Source organism: Haemaphysalis longicornis, unplaced genomic scaffold, assembly GCF_048455015.1.
Source record: "Haemaphysalis longicornis isolate Haplotype H1 unplaced genomic scaffold, Haemaphysalis longicornis Haplotype H1 scaffold_1, whole genome shotgun sequence".
NCBI classification, from domain to species: Eukaryota; Metazoa; Arthropoda; class Arachnida; order Ixodida; family Ixodidae; genus Haemaphysalis; species Haemaphysalis longicornis.
Genome location: NW_027526203.1, coordinates 409,750,157 through 409,775,118, shown reverse-complemented (window position 1 = coordinate 409,775,118; position 24,962 = coordinate 409,750,157). Strand labels below are relative to the sequence as shown.

Here is a 24,962-nt window from a genome sequence, read left to right as displayed (position 1 = left end):
GTGTGGTAACAGCAAAGGCCCCAAAAATAGCTGTCCTACTTTCATTTATGTAACTCAACGACTCGCAGTTCGGCAACAGTAGAACCCAAAAATAGCCGTAATACTTACATTCATCATCATCCAAAAAATCTGAAAAAGATAGTAGCTTAATGCAGTATAGGCGCTTTATAGGCGCTTAGAACCACATGGAAAAGTGTAATCGCGGTTACTTAACAGTGACAGAGCCCTGAGGCTTGCAGACTGCCAAACAAGGCATGATCTACCCCAGTGAAGGCTGTATATGGCCCACCTCAGTAGATTTTTCTGATGTTCGCTCCATAAAAACCCCCAGCGTTTATGCTGGCCCCACTGCAATACTCTTCCCAGATTGATGGATTTACTGGTGCATTAGCATATGGCATGCCCTCTTAGAACGTAGGAAGGTAAAAGATGGCAGATGAGATGGCATCTTATGCCGCAGTTTCCTGGAGGGCATCAAATAGTGGCAGTCGCATTGCTAACCGGGGCAGCCACTAAATATTTAGACATCACAGGAGCAGCACTTCGAAGAGCAACCCAAGGAAAGCACCCAGATTATCTGATTCTGGAATATCGAATTCAAAATACCAGATTTTCACACACATAAGCTGCAAAGATAATTAAAAAAAATAGTAAGAGCAAAGTGGGGGTGCAAATAATAACCCAAATTGTATCACAAGGTCTACCTTCACCACAATGCTTGCTGCACTGTGATGCCTCCGTTACCATGGGTGTCGGCAGGGGGGTGCAAAATGGGCACATGCGCTCCCCCCCCCCCCCCCCCCCCATGCCACCCCAGTCAATTGCCCCGCCCCCTCGCCCTCTCCCTCTTTCCCCTCAATACAATGGGTCTGCATACCTCAAGACAAAATCCTGACGATGCCCATGCCTGTTACCGCAATATTCATTTCATTAACTCTCCAATTTTCTACCTCGTGAATTGTAAAAAAAAAAAAAAGAGAAGAAGAGAAGAAGAGAGAGAGACTAGTTTCCTTATGTTGTCCTGTGGATGGCGTGATAATGTTTGTTCTGAGCACGCTTTTACCACTGTGTGAAAGCAAGAGCTTCGAAAGCAAGTAGACAAGAACAGCAGTTCCTACAGAAGCAAGATATATATGGAGCGCTAAACCCAGTAAAGACAAGATGAGAGCTTAGTTACAACCTGGCAGCCGTCTACAGGGTACAAGGCATCACCTAAACAGCATGTCCGAAAACACAGCACTTCCCTGCATTTTTTAAGTAGGGCACTGCTTTTGTGCGGTCAGAAAAGAAATCAATTGTCACACATAATGTTGCTTTCATTATGCAAATAAATGTGGGGTAATTGTGCTGTGTGGCTTCCATCAGTTGACCATGCAGTTCTTTTTTGAGGGCAAAGTGTGGGGGTGCAAGTTATGTACAAGAGAGGGTTACATGTGCGAAAACACGGTAACAGCTTCCTCCCTTCATGAAACAATGCAACCTTCGCCTAGCGAGCAGCCCCTAATTGCCTATCACATGTTATGAAACGTTTATACCGTAAAGTTCCGAAAGAACGCCCTCCCCTGAAACATCACCCACCCCCCTTTGGGGGTGAAATATTCAATGTACTAAAAGACCCCACAGATCGCCCACCCCCTAAAATCGATGGCTTTAGCGCTGATGAGTGAATAAAAATAAACGCGAATCATATATTCATGTGTTGATGCGGTCACTTATTTGTCCTTTTGCCCCTCCCCGTTTAATTCTTGCATTCATTAAGAGCCCACTATTCCCCCCAGTTATTCCAGTAGTACAACAACCGCATATAAAAAGTTCAAAACTGGCTCTTAACAGGACCACAAAGGCAACACACAACCTCACTTCAGTCAAAAGGTAGCCCTGATGGAGCAAATAATATGTCACACTTGCCACAAACTGCCTTTAATTAAACCAGGTGATTATGAAAGAGGAAGATAAGATGATTCTTGAATATGTTTAGCGCAAAAACCAAAGACAGTACACAAGTAAGGAGACAGGACATGAGACAGATAGGTAGCGCCTGTCCTGTCTCCTTTCTTGTGTACTGTCTTTGGTTTTTGCGCTAAACATATTCAAGAATCATGAACCAACTAGCCCCCCAACAAGTTTTGTTAAATTACCTGTCACTTTTTGAGGGCTCTTTTAAATCCGTTCCCCCTGCTCTTCACAAATCATTACACATGTGTTCTTCATCGTCGCCTCATCGTGCCAGGCAAGGTTAATTGCCTTCAACCTCTAAAAAGTACTTGTACCAGCTGACATGTGTGCTCTTTTTAAATAGCGCCTGTCCTGCCTCCTTTCCTGGGTACCGTCTTTGGTTTTTGCGCTAAATATATTTAAGAATCATGAACCAACTATCCCCCCAACAAGTTTTGAAGATAAGGTGGTGACCCCTCGATGCGTTCTGCACTAGCTGACATCACCGACTGGCCTGTATGGAATAGCCGGTGCTAGCAAATCTGCAAATGGTGTGCCGTTTCTGTGTGGCTCCTGTAACACAGTGACATGAAAATGCCGCTCCCTCCAGCCTGGTCGTGAGCTGTTAAAATTGGAAGAAATCAGGAACACGGGGTGCTTCTCTCCATATTGCGGCATTACAAGTTCAGTTGGGTTTCTGTGAAACGTCAGCAAATCTCAGCTATGTCGGCCATTTTTCTCTACCAATTAGGTGATGTCACGCTGATGTCCATTTGCTGCGACCTGTTCCATCACTGTGATGAATGAGGTCGAACTAAAATATGTTCCACGCGTTGCAGAACGTTTATACTTCAGCCAAGGTATTCTGATTAGTTAAAGGGAAGGTGAAGCGGCTTTAGAATTAAAAGAAAAGTTGACTAGCAGCAAGTACACATTGAATAGTTCATGTGTACGAAATATTTTCGCAATACATGCAATAGAAGCGGCGCAATGAGCAAACAAAAGTGGCCCGATGCCCCACCCCCATCTCGCCGCGCGATGCCGGAAGACGAAAGAGCGCGGGCGAAAACCGGCTGAAAAACGTCATACCTGGACTTCCGGCCGGATCGGCCGCCTTGGCCATGCTCTTTTCGCCGTGTTTTCTTTTGAATGATACTTGTTGTTGTTGTGGTTGATAGCACTCATTTGTACAATTTTCGTGTTCAAAAAGTATGCACGAACGCTAAACGAGGCATACGTTATCATGCCGTATTCCTAAGCAGAATAATGCCACGCCGGGATGCTTCATAACATACGGAAGCGACAGCCGAGGTGGCTGTGCTTGATGACAGAGAATATACTACACTACGTTAAATACTTTGTAAACCGCTCCAATGCGATTTTTTCTTTTTTTGATGCGACATTAGATGTTCACATTAGATGTTCACTAATGTTCACATTAGATCCTAGATTTAGGAAGGATGGGGAATACTACTGTACTTTGGCCGGGGATGTTTCGTTCAATTCCAGAAACCAACTCACATTTGCTCAGGAAATACTTGTTTCGTTAAACGCGTCGGTTTTCTTTCCCTATCGGCTCAGGACAGTGTGCATAAAAACAATTTTTTGGCGAAACTAAAACAAGGGGCCAATCCTGATAGAAGTTCTCTCCCGGCTAAGAGGTAAACAGTATTCCTACAAAGTAAAAGAACCAAGACAACCAGATTACTTATTTTGCAAGTATACATGTCACGATAAGGTGATGTTTGTCTGGAATTAAAAAAAAAACACCACTCCGAACCACCACCGTGCCATAATTTGTGTTGACTGCGGGGGCCTAATTTTTTGCCCAAGATTCCGTGTGGCTGCATATTATAACCTGGTGAGCACTTGCTGTCACTGAACCTCAAGTGTGCTCCAGTGATAGTCGGTGATATATATAATGATGATACTAAAAAATTAGGAGCGAAGAGTAAATATACGGCCTCTGTCCGACTAGCGCGGTAAATGCTTAAATCTAGAAATGCTGAAACAGGCCAAAGATTCATTATCACAAACGTTTGGTGATTGTTACCTAAAGTAACGTAACTACAACGTAACTGTCTTGTTCAACTGGTCTGTTAATTATAACGAGGTGGCCGTAATATTGTAGCAGAATGCGCAACGCACAAGCGAAAATCAAGCCCTACTACAGCCAATAATGCTGAACAGGCACTAGTATGCTGCAGTGTTTTCAGAATAAATGCATGTGAAGCAGTAAGACGCCACTCATCGAAGTGCAGCTAGCAATCGCGGAGGCGCCGTAGCGCCGCTGCCGAAATGGCGCGCGCGAGTGGGTCTGTGTACGGGGATGAGTAACGGGGCTGGGGTGGGCGACAACGAACAAAGGAAATGCGGAAGCAGAGTCTGCTTGTTGGTTTATGCGTGTACCGGCAAGATGTGTCTCGCATATACGTTTACAGCGCATGAACGCTATTTTTTTGCGCAGTGCACGTTCGTGCTTTTCACTGGTAGATTGTTTATAAAACGCCCATTAATCTTCGGCATAAATGGTTTTGTGTATAATAAGAAACAGTTAAGGCAGTACCTAATATTAACATAAGGTATAAACTCCCCCTATGCTGGTTGCCTAATTCAAAAATATTTTGATGGAACCCACTAGTCGACGTCACAGTCACTGCTTTGGGGTTCTCTATCGTGTAAAGCAAATTTAAGCTCCAAGATAATTGAACCAACAGCACGGGAAATTATAAAACAAACTTCCAGTCATGTGCGAAAATTAAACTGCAAGCTAAATTGCCGCAAAGGCAACCGTGCGATCGTTCGCAATGCTTCCGACAACCGGCGCGGCCGAAGGGTGTCCTCCCCTTTGACGTCATGACGGGCGCAACCAATCAGGGGCGTCAAAAGACGAAAAGCGCGCGTCTTTCAAACGGGGCCGCGCTTTTTGCAAGATAAATGCCACTTGGACTGATGTACGATAAATTTCAATGTGATATTCGGAATCAGCGCGCAAGAAACTATATAACTGTTAATCTAACTCAATTTTTTTGGAAAGCGCTTCAGCTTCCCTTTAAAGAATCGAACTGTAATGTAATATTAACCCTGAAGATTGGTGCTAGTACCCCTTTGGCCCTCCCAAGCCACACCTGCACACTGTTGATCCACAGAGCACATGACCTGGACAACATGATGTGCCATAATGAAAGGCTACACACAGCATTTGCTATTTCACAAGCCATAATTTAAAATGCACTTTTGTTGAAAAACTGTAGCCTGCTGAGTGATGCAAGCCCTTTGCTACAAAGAATGTGAAACACAAATTTGCAAACCCTGCGAAAGAGCTAGACAGAAAAATGCCTGCTTCCTTTTCTCTCTGCTGCTGAAATGGTTTTTTTTCACGGAGTTTCTGTTCTTACTGGGCCATCAGCCTTTGCAGCCTTTTACTATTTGTAGTGGATTCAGAGCCATACACCAACTTGTAGCAGAGCATGAGCCCTGCACACAGGTGTTTTCACCCCTCAGACAGCACTACTGCACAAGAACAATCCCTTTCCACAACCCCAGGATTAGTCAAAAGGTCTATTTTGATAAGGGAACCGTATGGTTCCTCAACTATGCAGATATCTGTTCACACCACGCAACAATTTCGGCGTTGTCATAAATGCAATTCCTAAAACTGTATCAGGCGATTTGACTAACAGCGATAACACACTATGCATCGGTGAAATGCCATGATTAGATGATGCAACCAAATTAACTCAGCCTGGCAGCACGAGAAAGTTGCACCACGATCCTGATTTTGGCAGAACTCCCCGTTTTGCTCAACAGGCCACGCCCCAGAACTTGCAATCCCAAATAATGGTGCAACAAAAGCCTCATTTGTCAAGCATGTGATGGTCCGTGTATGGTTTGGTGTTCAACAGGAATTTTGCTCACATGAAGCAGTCATGAATTCACCCCTTCTGCTTTCACTGTAGATGCAGAATGAATTAAAAATAGCCGTCATACCTAAATGTGTTATTTTTCCCGCAACTTTAGGACTTGCTGCTCGGTAACAGTAAAAGCCCAAAAATAGCTGCAATACTTACATTCATCATCTTGAACATAACCTGAAAAAGATAGCAGCACGATGCAGCCTATCTGGTTTTGGTACTTAGAACCGCATGGACAAATAAATGCAGCTCATTAGAAGCGCATGAATAACAGAGGTCCCTTAGGATGCAAGTGTGCGAAACAAAGCATGCCATAAGTTTTGATCGACATGCGTCCATATTTAGACTGGACCAATAGAACAGACAGGCAGACAGACACGTATTGAATTTACTCCCATAATGATCAAACTCCCACACAGGTTATCGAAATTTTTCTTTGTGCCCCACAAATGAAGGCACCCACATATGGACATGGTTTGCACTGCTTATCTTAGTGCAGTCAAACCTTGATGCAATGAACTTCGTCGCAATGAAACCCCCAATGTAGCGAAATACATAAATGTTGCACATGCCATAATAATATGGCATGTGCAAGCCATATATTTATTAAGACCCATTTTATGAAATCTTAATGCAACTATGATTCATGAACAATTCCACACGGACTTTTGGTTTTCGAAATAGATTTCAGAAAGTACGAGCACTAAAATGAGCTAACGATAACAAGTGAGCACTCAAACAGGCTGCCCCTTGCCACGGGTAATTGATGCAGAATGAGCACAGTGCCCACAATCTCCTTGCCTACAAGCTGCAAAGGATGCCTCTGGGGTGAGGTAGGCAAGTCTGACGAATGCGGTGTGCTGTACAGCCCGCTAAAAAAAGCCACCAGCACCGCCGCCGCCACAAACGTTACTAGACCTATTCCAATTGTAAAGCTCCGCTTGAAAGTGGCGCGTGAACGTGACCCCATTCAGTTTCCCCCACAGGGTGGCGCTGGTGCCACAGATAGCCCGATAGGCCGGCTCGATGGACGCCTTGTAATGTAGCATCCCGCCATAAACAAAGCACATTTTTCCAAGCCAGGTGGGCCAGAATTTCAGAATTTAAGCTCATGTGGCATGTTTGGAACATAGATGTTTGCTTGCCTTGGATGTGAAAATTTCCGTACCGATGCTGATGATGCGGGCTTAGAACGAACTGCACCGGCGCCGAAGTCGAGCCAGGGGTTGTAGACGCAGAAGACTGCTTGAAAAACGCGCCTGTTTGACAAATGAATGTTTCACCCTGCTCATTTTAGACGATAAGTATATAACTGATGATCTCTGCCAGCTGGGATCAAGTCAGCCTTGGCACCCGCTGGATGCTTGGCTGCGGTGGCAGGTCTAGTGGTTTGAGATGTTGCAGTTCAGTTAACAAATGAAAGGAGCAATGCATAAACTAGACTATAATGTTATCTGCATGCTTGTTTGTGCACTTAAGCGCAAAATAAATATCCCCCCCCCCCCCACCAAGAAAATACCAGCAAACAACAAGCCTAGGAGTCACCTCGGTGCTGCTTGGTATTTCATTTTCTAAGCACTGTCCACTACAGAGCTACATGCTTTCCAACAAGCCTAACACAGAAGTTTGGGCTGGTTGGTGAAAGAACTTTGACATGCTAAAAAGTGCTAGATAAATGGAACAAGGAAGAAAGAGCACTTAAACAGGACAGGCAGCAGCCCAACAAGCATTATTTTCAAATTGTGTATTTGGTCCCAGGAGCACCTGACTGCTGCATAAGAACGATAGTGCAGTCTCTAAACAAGCCCAATCTCCTATATGCAAGACAAATCTAAAAATCTGCAAAGGCACTTCATTTCCTGCAAAAAAAAAGTGTACAAGCGGGAAAAAATTTCTACCTGGTCTACAAAGTCAAAGCAGACATTCCCCCCCCCTCCCCCCTCCCCCAGGTGGCAGTGGTCAGCTTTTCAGTAGATGTGCCTCCCCACTTCCCAAAACACATGCATCTCCGCGAAGAGGGCGGACATTCTTGAAGTGATGGGTCGCTGAGGAGATTGAAGAAATGCCTTTTTTTGTTCAAAGATTGTGCTGAACTGAGCCACTGTTATGACCAGTAGCAAAGCAGCGAGGCATGTTAGCTCACAAGCCACAGACAGTCATTTTGGGACAGCATGCGAGAAAAAAAGCCGCCCTTGCATGACCTCACTCCAACGTGTGGTTTGGTGCGACAGGCTGCTTTCCGAAGCACGCAGACCGGGATAACTGTGTCACGCCCATTGCCACGCGGAGGCAAATGAAAAGGGCCACACACTGCGGCGAGGTGTGATAACTGGAATATATTTAACACTGGCCACACTGCAATATTCGTTGGCCCCGTTCGAGCTGCGTGGCAATGTGAATCGTGTATGCCAACACTGCACATTGCTGCGTGCATTCTTTTGACACATGCACAGATAGAGGATTCTGTCCCAACAGCAGTTGCCATTCCGGCATTGCCTTGAGGCGATTCGGCTTAGGTAAAAAAACCACGCACACGTCAGAAGCGGCGCACTAAGCAGTGTCACCATGAGGATAGTGACAAGCATAACTCAATGGGTGCAGAAATTTAGTAGTACAGGGGTGGAACAGGGTAGAGAACAGTCCTGGGAGCAGGGAAAATTGCCTTTTGTGGCAAGCTTGGAGCAGCCAGAAAGGCCGCAATGCCTTTCTGGTTGCTCCAAATTCTGACTGGCCAGCCCCCTGCCAAATGTTTGGCAGGAGGCTGGCACAGGTTGCTGCGCCAGCCTGCTGCCAATTAAGTTTAATCGATTTATCTACTATATGAGGCATTCTACCTTGCACAAAAACCTACTCCAAACCAGGAATGCAGTTCATGTCCTGTATCTGGAAACTTAAATTATGCGGAATTATCTACCTTTGGCCCCAGTGAGTGCGCCACTTTATCACTGTTCAAAGGGTAAACGCCACGCGCAGAGTCAAAGGGGATCAGATAACAGGCCTGAATTTGTGTCCACTAGATGGGTTAAGCGAACGCACGGCGGCATTCCGTAAAGCAAGGTGCTTGCTTGAATTTTTGCTTTCAGTGCGTGCTAAAAAGAACGGCTTTTTTCTTCGCCCATCACAGGGTTGCGAGAGTCGACGAACGTAAGCCGTAGCTAGACTACGCAATGAAGCATGTCAAAAGGTATAATTAATGCTGGACCATCGTCCACATAGGCAAAGCCAGCCCCAAAGTTCACAGGCGAAAATGAGTAATTAGCTCCCAATAAAGGCGAACCGAATAAACAAGTGAGGGCAAATCGTTCAAGGACCTGTTTGTTCTATACCTGCAGCTATGCTCGCCAGAAAAGGTCGACTAACTAGATTGCGGTTCACCTCCAATAAACCACAACTTTTCACGTGAATATTCTGTTTTCTTCTGTTTGTGATGTGAAACAAAAAAAAAAAAACATGAACCTATGGTCATTTTTTAAGATTGTGGCGCAGCGGCCAACAAACAAAGCCGTGCAAATGCGACACAAAGTCCAAAGTGAATATGCGTAGTGGCTACGGCCTTACCGCTAAGCAAAAGCCAACTTCCATAGCCGCTCATGGCCTCGACAAAACCTAAATCATAACCACCTTGAAAATGAGAACACATAGTTCCAGCCAAGTTTTCAGGCACGGGGCATCATGGCGGTCGTATCTCGCGGCTCAAAAAGGAGTTTGGCGCAATACGGGCCGTTCGGCGCAGGATGGCGCAGGTAAACAAGTTTGGCGCTCAATGGCGTAGTAGTGATTGATAAGTGAAATACCCTGCTGCCCCGCCTCCCCCCGTCGCTGTAGCATGTCGCATTGCTCACCGGCCAGAAGTCAGCTACGCGACACACGACAATGACGGGGAAAGGGGGGGGGCAGCAGCAATGTTCGCTTGTCGACACATTACTACTAAATTTCTGCACCCATTTAGTTACGCTTGCCGCATTGCTAGCCAAAATCACTCAGTGTGGTTAACCCTATACCAAGTTCATTCCTTTACAAATTGGTATCAGCTACACTGTCACCACCATATGCACTAGCAGTTAGAGATGTACGGTGCTGTTATTTCGGGAGCTACTTTATGAACTAAAAAGCCACGAGGTTATAACGGCACTGTGCCCAAATTCGTGATGTCACAAATGCGCAATTTTCAAAGATCTGGTTTCCAAATATACAGAAAACTAATTTTTCTTTCTTTACAAAAATTTCATTATAGCGAAATGGCCCAGAAAAAGTTTGTTCATTGACGAGAGGGCTTTTGTGCATTACCTCTTCTAGGCAACTGACGGCAAATCTCCAATCCTTCGTTACATATAAAATTTTGTTGAAGCAGACTTTGTTTTAGCAATATTAGACGGTAGTTTTTTTTTGGTAATGCAAGACCTTCCTTGCAAACCATACAAACTTTCCTGTCCCTTAGTGCATTCAAAAACCTTCGTGTACCCAGAAGGGCTGCCACAGTGACATCAATAACTGAAGCGATGTCACTTTAGAAGCACACGAATACATGCCCAAGAATGGCATGAGCGCGTTCTCCAAGAGAAAATCAAGTACGCCATAGAACGCCTGGCATGGTGTCTTGGTGGTCAAGGCATTGCACAACTGGCCAACCAAATAACAGGTTCAATCTCCAGTCCCAATGGCCGTTTTTCTGATGCAGGCAAAAAGCAAAAATGCCGTGTTGACACTTGTGAGCCCGTCTGGAGCAATTCAGGCCCCCAGGTGGTCTAAATTAATCCCTAGACCTTGATTTTAGCATGCATCACAGCCAAGCTGTAGCTTTGACCCATAAAAAGCCACCCACTCACCATTAAAAATTGCATGCGTGCATGTACATACTTTCACAAGTGCAACTCACTCCTGCACACTGCGCCCATGGAGAAACACGAGAACAATCCTAACATATTTTCTGCATAATTGACAGCGCAATGCACCATTTCAGTCTTTATAACAAATGCACCAGTGGTCATCAAACTTTTTCTTACCCGCACGTGAGTGTGATGGGGGGAACCCACCACTTGATAAAAAACGTTAAACAGGATGCTCGGCGCAATGTCTATGAAATGTAGCAGGGAACCACTAAGCGCCATATATGGCCATAAAATACTCGTTTTGTTGCTCTGCCACAGCCGAGACAGGGCCTTGCAAGTAACCACCGAACATCTACAGAAGAGAAGCTGCCGGAAAAAGAGAACAGCTTATGTTTTGGGGGCAGGCACACCATAAAAACCGGGGGGAAATCAGCGATAGTATACTGCTCTCACAATTGAAATGCAGCCAAAAAGCACTTTGCTGCACAGTAAGGCACATATGCTGAGCTGATTGCTTGTAGATGGTGGATGGCTAGGTGGCAAGGAGAGCTCCCCTCACGCATATATTGAGGATGGCGCCTGTTATGTGATCCTTTTCGACACTGACTTCGACATGGCGGCATCCGACCTTTGAACGTCAAGTGCACTCGCAATAAAGAAAGGGCAACACCGTGTTCAAGACTGAACAGTCTTGAGCAGATTGGCAATAAGGCAGCTAGAATAGGAAGAATGCAATGACGGGTGCACGGATCCAATAAAGATAAACTTTGGGGAAAATTACCTGCAAAATTACACCTTATACCTATGCCCTAACTTTACATCTGTCAACGAATGGTGCAGCTTATATACATGGAAATACAGATATGTGTGGCTGTCTGCATCCACTACGTTGAAGCCCTTTTCAACACATTTAGGCCAACGGCAGCCGTTTTTATGACCTCACTCCCGTTTACACACCCGATTGCCACTCCTACTCTTCTACTGACAAGTACTTGCGCACCCCCTTCGCCAAACCCCAACCCTGCTCACAGCTTTGCAGCCAAAAAATGTAAAGCTGGAGCACAGCCATAGTAATGGGCCCAGAAGACTTCCCTGGACTCTTCACAATGACGATGAAAATGCCGTAATGTTTGCACAGAGAAATTTTGCTTGAAGCCAGACATGCATTGTATTTATCGCATGGATAATGACAAAAAAAAAGTGGGTGATTAAATATTCTCACAAAATAATCAATGCAACTGCTTGGCCTTAATCGAAACACAGTTCAGCCCTCCTCAAAATCAGCCCCCTCCCCCCCGAAAATATAATGAAAACGATGAGATAGCTAGATACACCAACACAAGTGGATAATCAACCATGTCTTTGTCACATGCACAACATGGACTTCCACAAGATCTGTGATGTCGAGTTTAGTGCATTCTTTTTTTCCACATCCTTGAGACCTCGTCTACAGGGTTCCAACTTTTTCTCAACTATCTGTTCGGAGCTTTTTTTCTCCCTGTGTTCTGTAACGAACAGCTGGAAAGTGCCACACCTCCGGTCGCCACTTTTTTTTTTGTGTGTGTGTGTGTGTGTCTTTTCTCATCATTTAAAACTGAGAATTTTCCCAGTGTGCCATGACCACACCAGGACATGAGCATAGCTGCTGCTGCTGCCATTAAGCAGTGAATAAAATCAGCTAAAAGGCATATTTCACAACATCAGGTGGAGGACTGTAGCAGCTGCACATACCCATTGCTGGTTGATGTTGTCCTGCCTGGACATGCATTGCCCAATTCGCCTCCCCTACCCAAGTGGCCTCAACTATACCAGGGTTTCAGAAGCAGTTGGAAGTACTGGGATCCCTGAAGTATCGGACCAAGCCACATATGTTAGAGTTCGGGAGAGGAAAAAGCTGGAACTCTTCATCCCCCCCCCCCCCTGATAGCCTTGAACCAAAGTAATGAAAGTTGTTTTCTATGTTTATTAAAAAAAAAAAAAAAAAAAACGGGTCTTGCTAATGCATCAGCGCCCCGTAGGGCTAAAAAAAAAGCTATGGTGCACGGGGACGGCAATAGCAGGGGAAAAATAATGGGTTGCGACATAAAATGCAGGGGAATGTCCCAGACAGCTTTTGTTAATTTGGGTGGGTATGGTGGATGAAGGAGATCATTCAAGGAATTGGCCCCAAGTTAGCAGGACGGGTATCAAGGAGAATCCCTTTTTGCGTTGAGCGCACGTCCAAAGAATATGTTCAGTAGTGTCCATAATATCACAAGTGATACATATGATGCCTGGATTAAGAGAAGAATGAAAAATCTTTTGGCGCTTAGCCGGGGACAGGTTTGTACCAGTCATAAGTCGTCTGAAGCTCTCAATTCCATTTTAGACGGTCAACAATTTAACAACCCGCAAACCAGCCCTACTGTCACCATAGTTCATTTAAACTACACATTTTGCCTCATCAAAAGTATAGCTGTACGCGAACGTTGCTTTGGGAAGGAAACGGTCTCAACACTTGTGAACTTGTTTAGGAAGACCACTGCATTCCAACTGTCCCCACCAAGGAAAAAAGTTCACTGCCCTTTCCAGCTGCTGATTATACAGGACTTGAATTCAATATCTATTCTCTGGACAACCAGCACACTTTGCAATGAGACAGCCAATGAATCAATGCATTTTTTCCACCAACGAATCCTTTGAATCTTTCAAATAGTCTTTTTTGCCACCTCCAACAAAAATGACAGAGGGAAGTCACAGTTCTCAATACTACTGGCAAACTTAAACCTTGCATTAACACCCAACCCTCAATATTATTATATGTATACTTCCAATGAACACCTTGTTTCAATGCTTTCTTACAGATGAGCTCAATATTTTCCATTGTTTTGAGTGTTTTGTAGGTGCTGGAAAGCTCATTTCATGACAAATACAGTTGGATAAAAGAGATAAAACGGCATAATTGCACTGGTTCTCTATGACATAAATATGAATCGATAAAATCGAGATAGGATAATGTTTGCACCAAACACAGCAGGGCTGTACTATTAAAAGGAAGAAGTAAAGCTCTGACAAGTCCCAGGACAGCATTTCTGCAAAGTACAAGATGACAATTAACTTTCATTTACCACCTCTGCAACGCGTTTGACCTGTCAATTTGGCACAAGCACACGAGTTGTGCACCAGGCTCAGCCCTCTCACGTCTGCCCAAGGACGAGAGGGGACCACTTTGCGGTGGCAGCGTGCTCGGTGGTAATTACCCGGAGCTGCCTGCTGGGGTGACTGCATGGACGGGCCATAGGACTGCTGGCCAGGCATGAGGCCGCCGGGGGCTGGGCTGCCTCCTTGGTCAGGGCCTCCGGGTCCACACGGTGGCGGCTGTGGAGAGGAACATCCAGCAATGAATTGACTGAGCTAAATGCAGTTGCTGTAATTATGTGCACAGCTATTTAAAAAGCAACATGCAGCCCTTTCATGTGCCTGTAACTGCGAAGACTAGAGTAGGGGCGATAGGATGGGAAGCACACACCTGTGGCGGCAGCACCAAGTTGGGATTCTCTGGATTGGAAGCGCGAACCAGGGGTGCCACATTAGCACCCACAGCCGTGCCTACAGACCATGTGGGGCTCATGCAGGCATCTAGTGTTGTAGATGCGCTGCTCAATTCTGCTCAAACTTTGTTCAGCCTTTTCTCTGCATGCATTATGGGGCTCGCTGGTGCACATCATGCTAGAGTGCCCATAAAGGAGGTTTCTTGACCCAAGTCTGCCAGGCACATACGGACCACTAGGTGGTCAAGTTAGTTTCACGATAGACAAGCGGAGGGCAAGTGTCCAAATGGTGCACAGACCGCCAGCCTGCGAAATGTTACAACCCATCATCCGCAGGTGCTCTGCATGTAGCTGTTTAAGGTGCTCTTGAACATCCTGATGCAAAGGAAACCTGCCCAACTGCTCCAAAAGCCTAACTGCATATTTGGGAATCCCCACAGAAAAATGACCTAACTTGAGCTAATTTTAGTTCAGGTCTATTGTTTGCTAGTTTAACACCTTCTAATAAAAAAAAAACATATTTCAACTAAGTTTACCAGAAGCAATACTGCATTATATTAGTTATAGAAAGGTTTGTATTCTTACAAAGGAAGCGAAACCACAAAAAGTAATTCCTTGAAGCTTCTTAACATTTCTTTTTAATATCGGACAAAAAATGATGCTTACAGCAAAGGTGATATGTTTCGTTTGTTTAGCACTAGCAGTCAACTGAATTGTTCAAGACACAGTGCAATGCACATTGAAGCTATATTTGCTACGCATAGCGCAGAAAGGCCAATTTCTGGGCAACTTCAACATATGCAGCATTGACACGCAGAACCAGACGGACCGTTTACTGGATTATGCACACATGGCAGCAAATGTATCTCTCACGACCATAAATACTTAGCTAATGCAAGTGGCAATGTGTGATTAAACAACACTAAAAGATGTTTTGCAGTAGCTTCGTATTAAATCATCACGTGTCCTGCTGACTTTCCACCTGAACAATGGAACTGAAGGATAATCAAACAGGCCTCATGGCATAGAAAAAAAAAAGGCTTACCCATTATTTTAACTACCACTTTAGTAGTGACCAAGGTATGGTTTGTCTATGCATGCATGTCACATCCGAGTTTATACCTTCCTTTACTCAATGCCACAAAGCACTTACTAAAAATCGAGAATTTACTCTTATAAACACAGATGCCTCGTTTGTAAAAATTTACAGGATACAATAAAGCAGTCTTTAGTGACTATTATTATGTTTTGTTTTTTTAAAGGGAGCACATCAGACACATATCAAATCAAAAGCCAAGACTGCCACTTGAAGTGGTGAGCTATTGAGACAAAGCCATTTCGGCTACACTGAACTGGTGTAGTAATGAAGACTAATTACAAGCATCAAATCTTGGACCGTTTCATACAACACCTTGCCTAACAGGTGCAGCTTAGTGCATACCACTGGAATAGCTTAGACCTCCTCGGGACATGTAACATGCCTTATATTTTTGAGTGTAGGGTCTTCCTTTCATTGCTACCAAAAAATTAAGCTGTCAGAACTGGGCATTCTGACTCAGCAGGATTTACTGTGCACTCAAGAGTCTACAGCACTGTGCTCGAAACTATAATACGAAATTGCGGGAAGCATTTTGATCACAGAGTTCCTTGAAACAGCAAATAAAATTTTAACCACATTACTCGAACCGTGAATCATTTCAGGCAATGTTCCAATGCTTACTCCTCTGGTTTACCTGCTTTGTAGGCAGATCTTTTTTGTTGCTAAATATAATCAATATTATGTTAATTCTGCTGATTACGCATCTATGAATTGTATCACTGATAGCGATATTACTCACATGCACACAGAATTTCATTTCAAACATCGTTCATGTTTGAAATGAAAGTCTTCATGTTGCTTGTAGAAACAGAAATTGAATGAATGTCTTCTTGGGCATATTCAATTTTACTCAGCAGGCAAATGAACTACTTCACCATACAAGACCCCACAACATCCATATTACCCTTACAAAAAGACGAACACATTTCACCCGACTCTGTGACATTGTTAGAAAGGGCCAACATTACTCGTCCGACCAAGTTGCCTTCACTTTCCGGGCTGCCTCAGCTACTTGTGCCAACAATTACATAAGCCCCACCTCAAGGTATTGAATAGATAGGATGTGTGCCATTTCTTAGATGCTTTTGTTGAATTATGGTCACAAATCAACAGTGAAAGTGCGTTATCCAAATGCAGAGCACAGGAACAGCTGTTACCCAAGCTATCTTCAGTAGTTTGGTTGCTGGGCAAAGGGGAGTAAAAAAAAAACAAAAAAAAGATGCGGTTAACCTGCTTTCGCTTACAGTGAAAATGTGGATAAATGCAGCTTTTGAAGAGAAAATAAACACACTGCTACAATTACAAGCAGAAAAAATTTATTGACTGAACCCAGGCCATTTTATGGAAGAAATCCCAACTCGTATACGTGCTACTGTCAACTCTGCAAAGCATATAAACCAATTTTAGTCAACAAACAAGGCTTTGAACATTGCTCAAGGCAACACTAAATTGTATGGGCATACGATTTTAGCTTTATAATGCAGGAACAAGACTGCGCAAACACTGATAACAATGCCCATGTATATTTATGCAAGTATATTTAAGGCATCCTGAAGTGCAGATGATTCTTGTGAAGTAATGAAGCCCCTACGTAAGCACTTTTTTATCCAATTTCATTTTTATCATTAGAAAACCGTTGAATCCCACTAAAAGCGAAATCGGCAAAGAAAAATCTTGGAAAAGCAAGATCCAGCTTCAGAATGTTTATTTTAAGGGGCGGCATATATAAAGGGGCCATAAAGAAACAAAATACAACTTTGGTTTTAAAGAACAAGCCTTTGTTAACCCACTAAACTCAATTCCAGCCCATTAAATGCTTAACTGCAAAAGGATTAGAAACACTGAAAAAACTTTCAAATTTCATGCTAAATGATGTCAGGAGTGATGTAATAGGGAAATACTAAAAACTATTAACTGCATGTTAGCATCCAAGTGATATGGTCAAAATTAAAAGCCCCACTACAGTCACACAGATAAGTTTCTTGGCAGTGGTTTTGACTGACAGCTGCCAATCGCACAAAAAGTACCTGTGAACATGATGAACCGGCGAGAAAGTGGCTGGTGGGTCTGTTTTTCTTCATATCTAGCTCAGTTGTTTGAAGAAAATTGACACCATTGTTATTCTGTCAATGCAGCCCTTTTGGATGAACCGAACGTATTTTGCCTTCACGGTTCTTTTAAACCTCGAAAGTTTGACAATCTTTATAAGCCTGTAATATGCCTTACAATGAAAACCCAAAATCACATTGTGATGTACTGCATGTACCAAGCAAATGGCTTACATTGCCCCACAGAAAGAATATATTGCAGTCCCTCAATGCTCTGCTCAGTTCTGGCTTGCCAAAAAACATCACCCGCAGCCTGGATGTGGCCACGGTGATCAGCCAATAAGGACATTCTTTTGGAACCACAATGGCTACAGTCAGGAAAGTGTTCACAAACTTCGTCTGATGAACCCACGCAAACTAAAGAAATGCGCTGCTTTGCACAATGTTTCCCACTAAATAACACAAGAGAAGCATCACTGGCCAGCATAAAGCTAGTTGTAGAGTAAGGTCACCAAGGACAACCACTCTGCTTGCAAGGACATCCTGGACAAGCTGGAAGCTTGCACTCAAGTCCATGGAACCACCTGTTCCTCTCCTAACATTGTGAAGCCACTGAGGATCAAGGCAACTGAAAACACAACAGCACCTAACAATTTACAATGTCAACTCAACAAGACCAATATGGCTATGCAATGCTGGAGGCATTAGATTTCCCAAGAACAATCTACCCAGACTGGAACCACTGCAGAGGGAAATATGGGAGGAGGATCATGCCCGCAAATGACCACCAAAGAAATAGATTGGTGTGGGAAACAATAGCTGCGCACGTTGTTAAGGAGCAGGATAGCACAGACAGAGATGATTAAACAGCTTTGAGGAAACAACGGCATAGTGAGGTTAAGCAATTATAGAAGCTGTGGACAAGGTGCATAAATATATAATTAGCATGCTTGTTTCAGCTTTTATAATAGGAGGGCTACATTCATTCACGTGCCGTTTCCTGGATGTACTCATCCACAGAAAAAAGTGCAACTGTCATGGGAGAATGAGGTGTAAGATTTATACGGCCAACCAATCTCCACCTCCACTGCAAAAGCTGCATAAGTCAGTAAGTAGGCCTGTACGTAGTACCCTTACAAATTCTTTATGTGCGGAAAGGCAACAGAGGGGGAAGCATGCCCTTTACAAGCTATGCTCATTCCTTTTGTCATAGCAGGCAGCCGGTGCAATAAGCGCAGCCCCCACTATTCACACCAATCTCCAGCACCTAATTTGGCACTGTACGAAGTTTGCGCGCTACAGAACCTTCAAGCCTCCTCCAAATACAACCTCTCTTTACAGCGACCCTCGAGCACTGGAACCCTCCATGCTGGCTTTAATTGCACATTTTTCTCTCAAAAGCGGTCTAGTGCGAGCAGTTTAAAGTCGTGAGCCTGCTCTCCTCACCCCACGCGGCCTCTCCAGCCTACTCAAGGAGCCCACCTGTTTTGGGTCGAACTGTCCACATTTTAAGATGTCCCAAGTTACAAACCCCCCACCTTCTACTCCCACTTCCCCCACTTGACGTAGAGTCTTCCTGCCACAATAAAGGTTACCTGCTCCTCCCCCACACGTGCTGTATTCTGCAGTCACCGCCGGTAGCAGCAGCACCACAGGGGGCACAAATACCACGATGCCTATCAATCAATCGGATAACGTGTCAACATTATCAGATTGATTGATAGGCTAACCGATGTCAAAAAGGCAGGCTGTGAGAAGAAAATTCAGCTGTGTGGGCTACATGTGTGGTGTTGTGTCAGCATGTTGATGACGTTGACATCCCCAATTTTATTTTTTGGTGAACAAGTTTTATGACCCTAACCCAGCCTAAGAGTTTGAAGTCACTAGAAGATCCCAACTTTATCATGAGCGCGTGGGTTCATTGCTCGTGAACACTAGTTGAGGCAAGTCATCTCGGCTGACACCATGATAACCGTTACAAATGGAAACAAACCACTACTCGCTTGGGTGCATTCCATGGTAATTACCATCACAAATGTAAACGAACCATTGCTCAGGCCCATGCTAATCACAAAATCTGCCCAGCCTGGATTGTGGAGGCAAGAAAGGTGCCACTCGACGAGCATGATACTGTACACTGCACGGAAACTGAGAATGCCCAAACTGCCACGATCATAGAGCTAAGTCTTCATTGCTGATGATCAAACATTGATATCATGAATAGGTCAAACCTCAAGCTTTCAAACACAATGCAAAAGCCAAAAATGTTCACTGTCTATGTAAAACTGCGGTTTGCACTGCCAGTGTAGCGCGCTCCAGGTGGGGGGCACATGCCAGTACACCTGGCCAGGTGTCAGAACGAAATCTTTTTCATTTCAGTTTGTGTTTTGTTCTATAAACAAAAGTTCTGTTCCGGTTCAGCTCCGGAACAAAAAAAAAAATAATTCGTAACAGTTTATAACGGTTTCTGTTTGCGTAACAGAAAAAGTTAGATGGATGACATTGTTAAAAAAAAACATTGGAAATTATGAAATTATGTTAAAAAAATGAACCCTGTCAGCTCCATTCTTTTTAAGCAAGAAAATGCCTTGTGTGTTCTACTAAATTTTACGGCTCACATAAGCCGAAAAACTAAAAATAGAGCTGGCAGTGCAAGCAATAACAGATTTATTAACGAGGAAATTAATTAGAACATCGGGCAATTAAAAATGTTATGCTGATCAGAAGAAAATTTTTGCATGTTTTCCTAAATTTTATGACCACATGAGCCAACAAATGAAAAACGAGCTTTGTTGCACACATATTTATAGATTTTACAAACAGAAATAAAACTAGGACCTCTGATCTTTTTTAGCCTCAACGTCGTAACTTCGTCTTCACTCGAGCCTTTTCTTCTTTGTAGTGTCAAGCTCCGCTAAAATGCAACAATGGTGATGACTATTGCAACAGTCATCCTTTAAGGACAATTTCCCAGAAAACTAGCAGTTTTGGTTTTGTTCTTTATGCACTAGAGAAGCTTTTATGTGATTCCACAAGTGATGCTCATTAATTGTTGTGTAAATGTCCGTCAAACAGCTCGACTGCACACAAAAAAAACTCGAGGGCACTTAAACACTCCTTGTCGAATAACTTTTAATGGTGCAGCTGCAAATGACGCTCCGAGTTCCCACCTTGGTCCCCAAAAACTACATGCAGGCAGTCCTCAACCTGACACCCAGATTTGATTGAGACGCTGTCATAGATAAAAAATACTCGAGCGCCATTTGTTCTGGGGTGCCCCATTGAGGTGAAGTATGCAATTGCTAGGTGCGAACCCTCCAAGCTTCCACAAAACCAGCATGCTGTGCATGTACACTTCGTTCCCGAGTAGGCTGCCTTGGTCTGGGAGCTGACCACTAAAATTCTTATGAATAAATTTGAGGCAATTAAAAATCCGGCTGTGTGCTTTGTTACTACCGTGTATAGTTGTACCCGCCGCGGTGGCTCAGTGGCTAAGGCATTCTGCTGCTGAGCCCAAGGACGTGGGTGTTTCCTGGCCACGGTGGCTGCTTTTCTGACGGAGGCAAAAAGCGAAAACGCCTGTGTGTACGATATTTCGGTGCTTGTTAGAGATTCCCAGGTGGTCAAAATTCATCCGGAGCCCTCCATTACGGCGCGCCTCATCGCCTGTGTAGCGTCGGCGCGTTAAACCTCATAATCAACTTGTATAGCTGTGACATTATCTTTACAAGCTTAAAACTTTTTGTCTCATGGAACACTCAAACTCCTGTGTTTATCTTAAAACAGACTGTATGAGAGGAAGTAGCAAAGGACCAACATCAGTACCCTCAGCCCCCTCCCCAACTTCACGTATACATCCAGACCAAGTGGTAACCGCAAGAAAATATTGAAGATAGGAATGCCTTGCCCGACACTTTTTTCCGCCCCTTATGAAATGTTTTACTTTGCGCTATGGCACCACTTGAGTACAAGTGTTGCAAGACTTGTTGTAGCTGTTTACCACGAGTGTGCCACTGCAATCTGCTGTTTTCTCTCTGCTAATTGTGTATGCCGCTGCTCACACCAAACACTGTATTTTCCTTCTTTATTGTTATGTCGTGTTTCAGAATACTCCTGTATAACACCACTCCTACAAAATGCCGTAGGGCTAATTTGGGAATTTATAATAAAATAAATAAATAAGGCTGCGACATCTGCATAGCAGCCAAATGCGCGTGGCAATCACTCACACGGAGCTCAGCACTGTGCCTATTGGTACAGACAGAGAGAGTATGGAAGCAGGCAGTAAGCCTGCCGAAGGAGAGAATGCGCAGAGAGATGAAAGACAATTTTATGCCAACGAATCGACGGCAATCTCACCTCACCGCATGGAAATTAAAATGAATCATGGAATACCTCAACTTGTCACTCAAACCGAAAACCAAAATGAAATTTTTTGGTTTCGCTCCTGAACGAAATAATAAATAACGTTACATTTTCATTCCGGCCAAAAATATCATTCTTTTCGTTTCTTGGTTCCGGTTTTTGTTTCGTTCCGACACCCTGCACCTGGCACGCCTTACCGCCCCCAGCCAGGAAAATACAGTGCACAGTGACTATGCCCCGTCACTACCACAAGCATCCCACCCCACATGCAGGAGGCCTGATGAGATACTGGGAGTAGCCGACTTGCACAGGACACACGCAATTAGCATTCATCCAAACTAGTAGTGTGTTTACATTTGTGACGGCTATCGCAGTGGTGGCCAAGACTTACTTTAGCACTGTTCACGAAAGGCAAACCCACCCACTCGTAACAGTGACTTCTTTCTTTATCGTTCCTTTCTGTACAGAAAGTGGAACAGAGGCTAAAGGCTTGATGCCTGACTAGGGCCCTGCTACCGGTGGCAATAGCGTGCGGGCATAAATATACAAGAAACACTATAATGCACACTTGCAGTCAGACTGTCGAGCTGGGTTAGGGTCATAAAACTTGTTCCCCAAAGAATAAAATCGACGTCAACAATGCCAACGTGCTGCCATAGCTAAACACACGTAGCACAGTCAGCTTGCCGCAGTGCAAGGAATCAAGCCCTCTACCAGTTTTTTTCCCGCACCCTGACTTGTTAACATTGGTCAGCACTGACACGTTATGAGGTGGATCGATCGGCATTAAGTCATTCATGGTGCTGCTACTGTCCGCGAGGACTACAGAAAACAGTATGGGCCAATCACAGCAATGGCACCAGCCGCCAGATCAGATGCAAAACAACATAACGCCTTACTAACAACGCATCACTGGCAACACTTGTGCACACCCCCTATAAAGGTGCATAGTGATATTTCAACAAGGTCCTATCCTCACCACGGCTCAAAAGATGCCTGGAAGCTTGACTGATATTGTGCTTTCTTCTGTTCTGCTGCGGCTTTGAATCCTAACTGTTTCCACCATGAAATGCGTCACCCTCCATTCTGTTGCATCCCTAATCGCCACCTGCTCAGTTACGTTCACTTCCAGCAACGAAAACATGCGCTAGGTGGTGTACAATTCCTTATGCGATAAGAGGAAAGAAACCCTCACACGTCACAATTTTCGAGCCCTTTTGCTTTTCACCCTCGATTTTCATTCAGTACATGCAAGAGCGGTCTAGCGATGGGATGGCAAACTGTTGTAGTTCGTACATTTGGCGGATCTGCTCCCTGACGACGGTTAATTGGGCTGTTGTCTGTTGCGGTAGCTACGTTAGGTATCTGGAAATGATTCCAGAGAACTCATGCGCCGATGAGCGGCTTTTTATCAAGCACGAAACGGAGCGAACGCGTTAAAACGTTTGCTTTTTGCTGCCCGATTGGGTGATAAAAAATGTTTTATCCTCCGTGACGTAACTAATGCAGCAGGCAGCCGCGCGCCAGCCTCTCACCAGAGCGCGCTGCATGTATTGAGCGGCGCGCGCTCTTTGGTCATAAAGCTTTCGACGGTACAAGCAGCGCAGCGACATTCTGCACTTCACATAAAAGGAAGAAAGTTTGAAATGTAGTGTACAGCAGGCTTTAGTGGCATGCCATAGGCGAGTTTTTAGGTAGTCTATTATGCGAGGTGAAAAATTATGCTTCAACTAATAAGGACCCAATGAGCAAGTACATTGTGGTAAATCCTTCAAAAACTAGGTTCATTGGCGGCTAAATCAAGGTCGCACTAGGCAGAATTAAAACATGTGATACCATATAACATGGCTTTACTGTACAAGAGAGGACCTTCATTTAATTCCCTGGCACAATTTATTTTGACAGTAGCCAAGGAAAAAACCCACTGTTGACTTCGGAGTTGATACCCCTTGTCTTCAATTAAAGCATTTGAACATGCACTGCCTTCAAAAATGCGCAAAGTGAACCCATAACTTATGAACAGAGACAGTGATTGTACTTACAATTGACGCCTGCACAACAGGACCAGCATCCGCCACTGACGCCAGGTAGACTAGATTTCTGTGCAGGATTTGCTGGTACCTGCGCACAACAAGTAAATGTGCACGGAAATAAGCTTCTTGCAATACAGACGCACCAACCGGCACTCAGCGTGCTCTTACGGGTGCAGTGCATCGTCGGCTCCAAGTCGGACGTGCCACAAATTACAAACAATTGGACTAGCGAAAAACAGTACTCACTGAAGACATTCTGAGGCCTTCCCTTTGTTCTGGTAGTCTACAATGGCTTGTATCAATTGGCTGTTTTCGTCCAGCATCTAGGGGAGAAAAATAAGACAAGAGAATAACATTTACGATACGGAAGGTTTAAGTTTGCAGATTTTCATGTATTGCCACACTGTTTTGACAGTACGAGAGTTCTAGAACGCAGCGACGTTACTTAGAACACGCGTTCATTGTACACAAATACAACACTTTCCGGGCCATCGATACAACGTGAAAACGACCACGCCATGCCAGCCTGCACACTGAAACGCAAACTTTGCGGAGTGCTGTCACACCGAGGACAACCACATATGCTATCCCCGAACGTGACGCTCACCGCTTGACTTTTCAAATAGTGCATATTACTGCCAAAATTACAGTATCAGTCTCTAACTGAGGACCCGCGTGCATCATTCACAGCTCTTCGACCGCCTTCTTGCTGTTGCAATATACCGACCTTTTGTATCTGTGCCGGACTCGGGTTATGTCGCCCTTTCTGTTGCTGTGCAAAGGCGACCGACATGTCACTTGACTTTGTGCGTCTCGCAGGCAGAGGACGTGCCTTAGTGCGCTCAGCGTCCCCAGTTGAAGAAAGCACAGGGCACAAAACTTCAAAAATGGTAACTGGGCTTCATCGACGTTCCAGCGAAGCCAAACAATGGTTACGCTAAAGGAAGCGCGGAGACCCAATGTTCGCAGACAACGATTTGCGGATACCGGGAACCAGTGTTTCCTCCAGCTTTTTCGAAAAACGCTGCTACCTGCGTCGGTTGCTTTCCGTCCAAATAAAACTGAAATCGCTAAACTTGCTTTGAGGAAAGTGTCTTCTAGAAAGGTTTAATAAATATGCGCTGATTTGGCTGATGGCAAGGCACATAAATCAGCTCTGTCATCATCATTTCCTAAGTACCACTAAGTAACCTTTCCTTTCCTCCATGA

At 44.4% G+C, this 24,962-nt stretch overlaps 1 protein-coding gene across 4 annotated transcripts in view; it reads right to left on the bottom strand.

Annotated features, from left to right (window-relative positions):
- Positions 1–24,743, bottom strand: part of LOC144155479 (uncharacterized) — a 65,093-nt gene extending 40,350 nt beyond the window's left edge. The window contains exons 1-6 of one of the 4 annotated variants that reach the window (XM_077686945.1): positions 24,481–24,743; positions 24,000–24,076; positions 23,763–23,841; positions 13,918–14,035; positions 6,006–6,026; positions 109–129 (exon numbers count right to left, since the gene is read on the bottom strand). In XM_077686945.1, coding sequence (XP_077543071.1) covers positions 109–129; positions 6,006–6,026; positions 13,918–14,035; positions 23,763–23,841; positions 24,000–24,076; positions 24,481–24,546 — 382 coding nt within the window. In that variant the 5' untranslated portion in view covers positions 24,547–24,743. The remainder of the gene's footprint in view (positions 1–108; positions 130–6,005; positions 6,027–13,917; positions 14,036–23,762; positions 23,842–23,999; positions 24,077–24,480) is intronic. The other 3 variants (XM_077686946.1, XM_077686947.1, XM_077686948.1) reach the window with 3 other exon arrangements.
- Between the last annotated feature and the right edge of the window lie 219 nt (positions 24,744–24,962).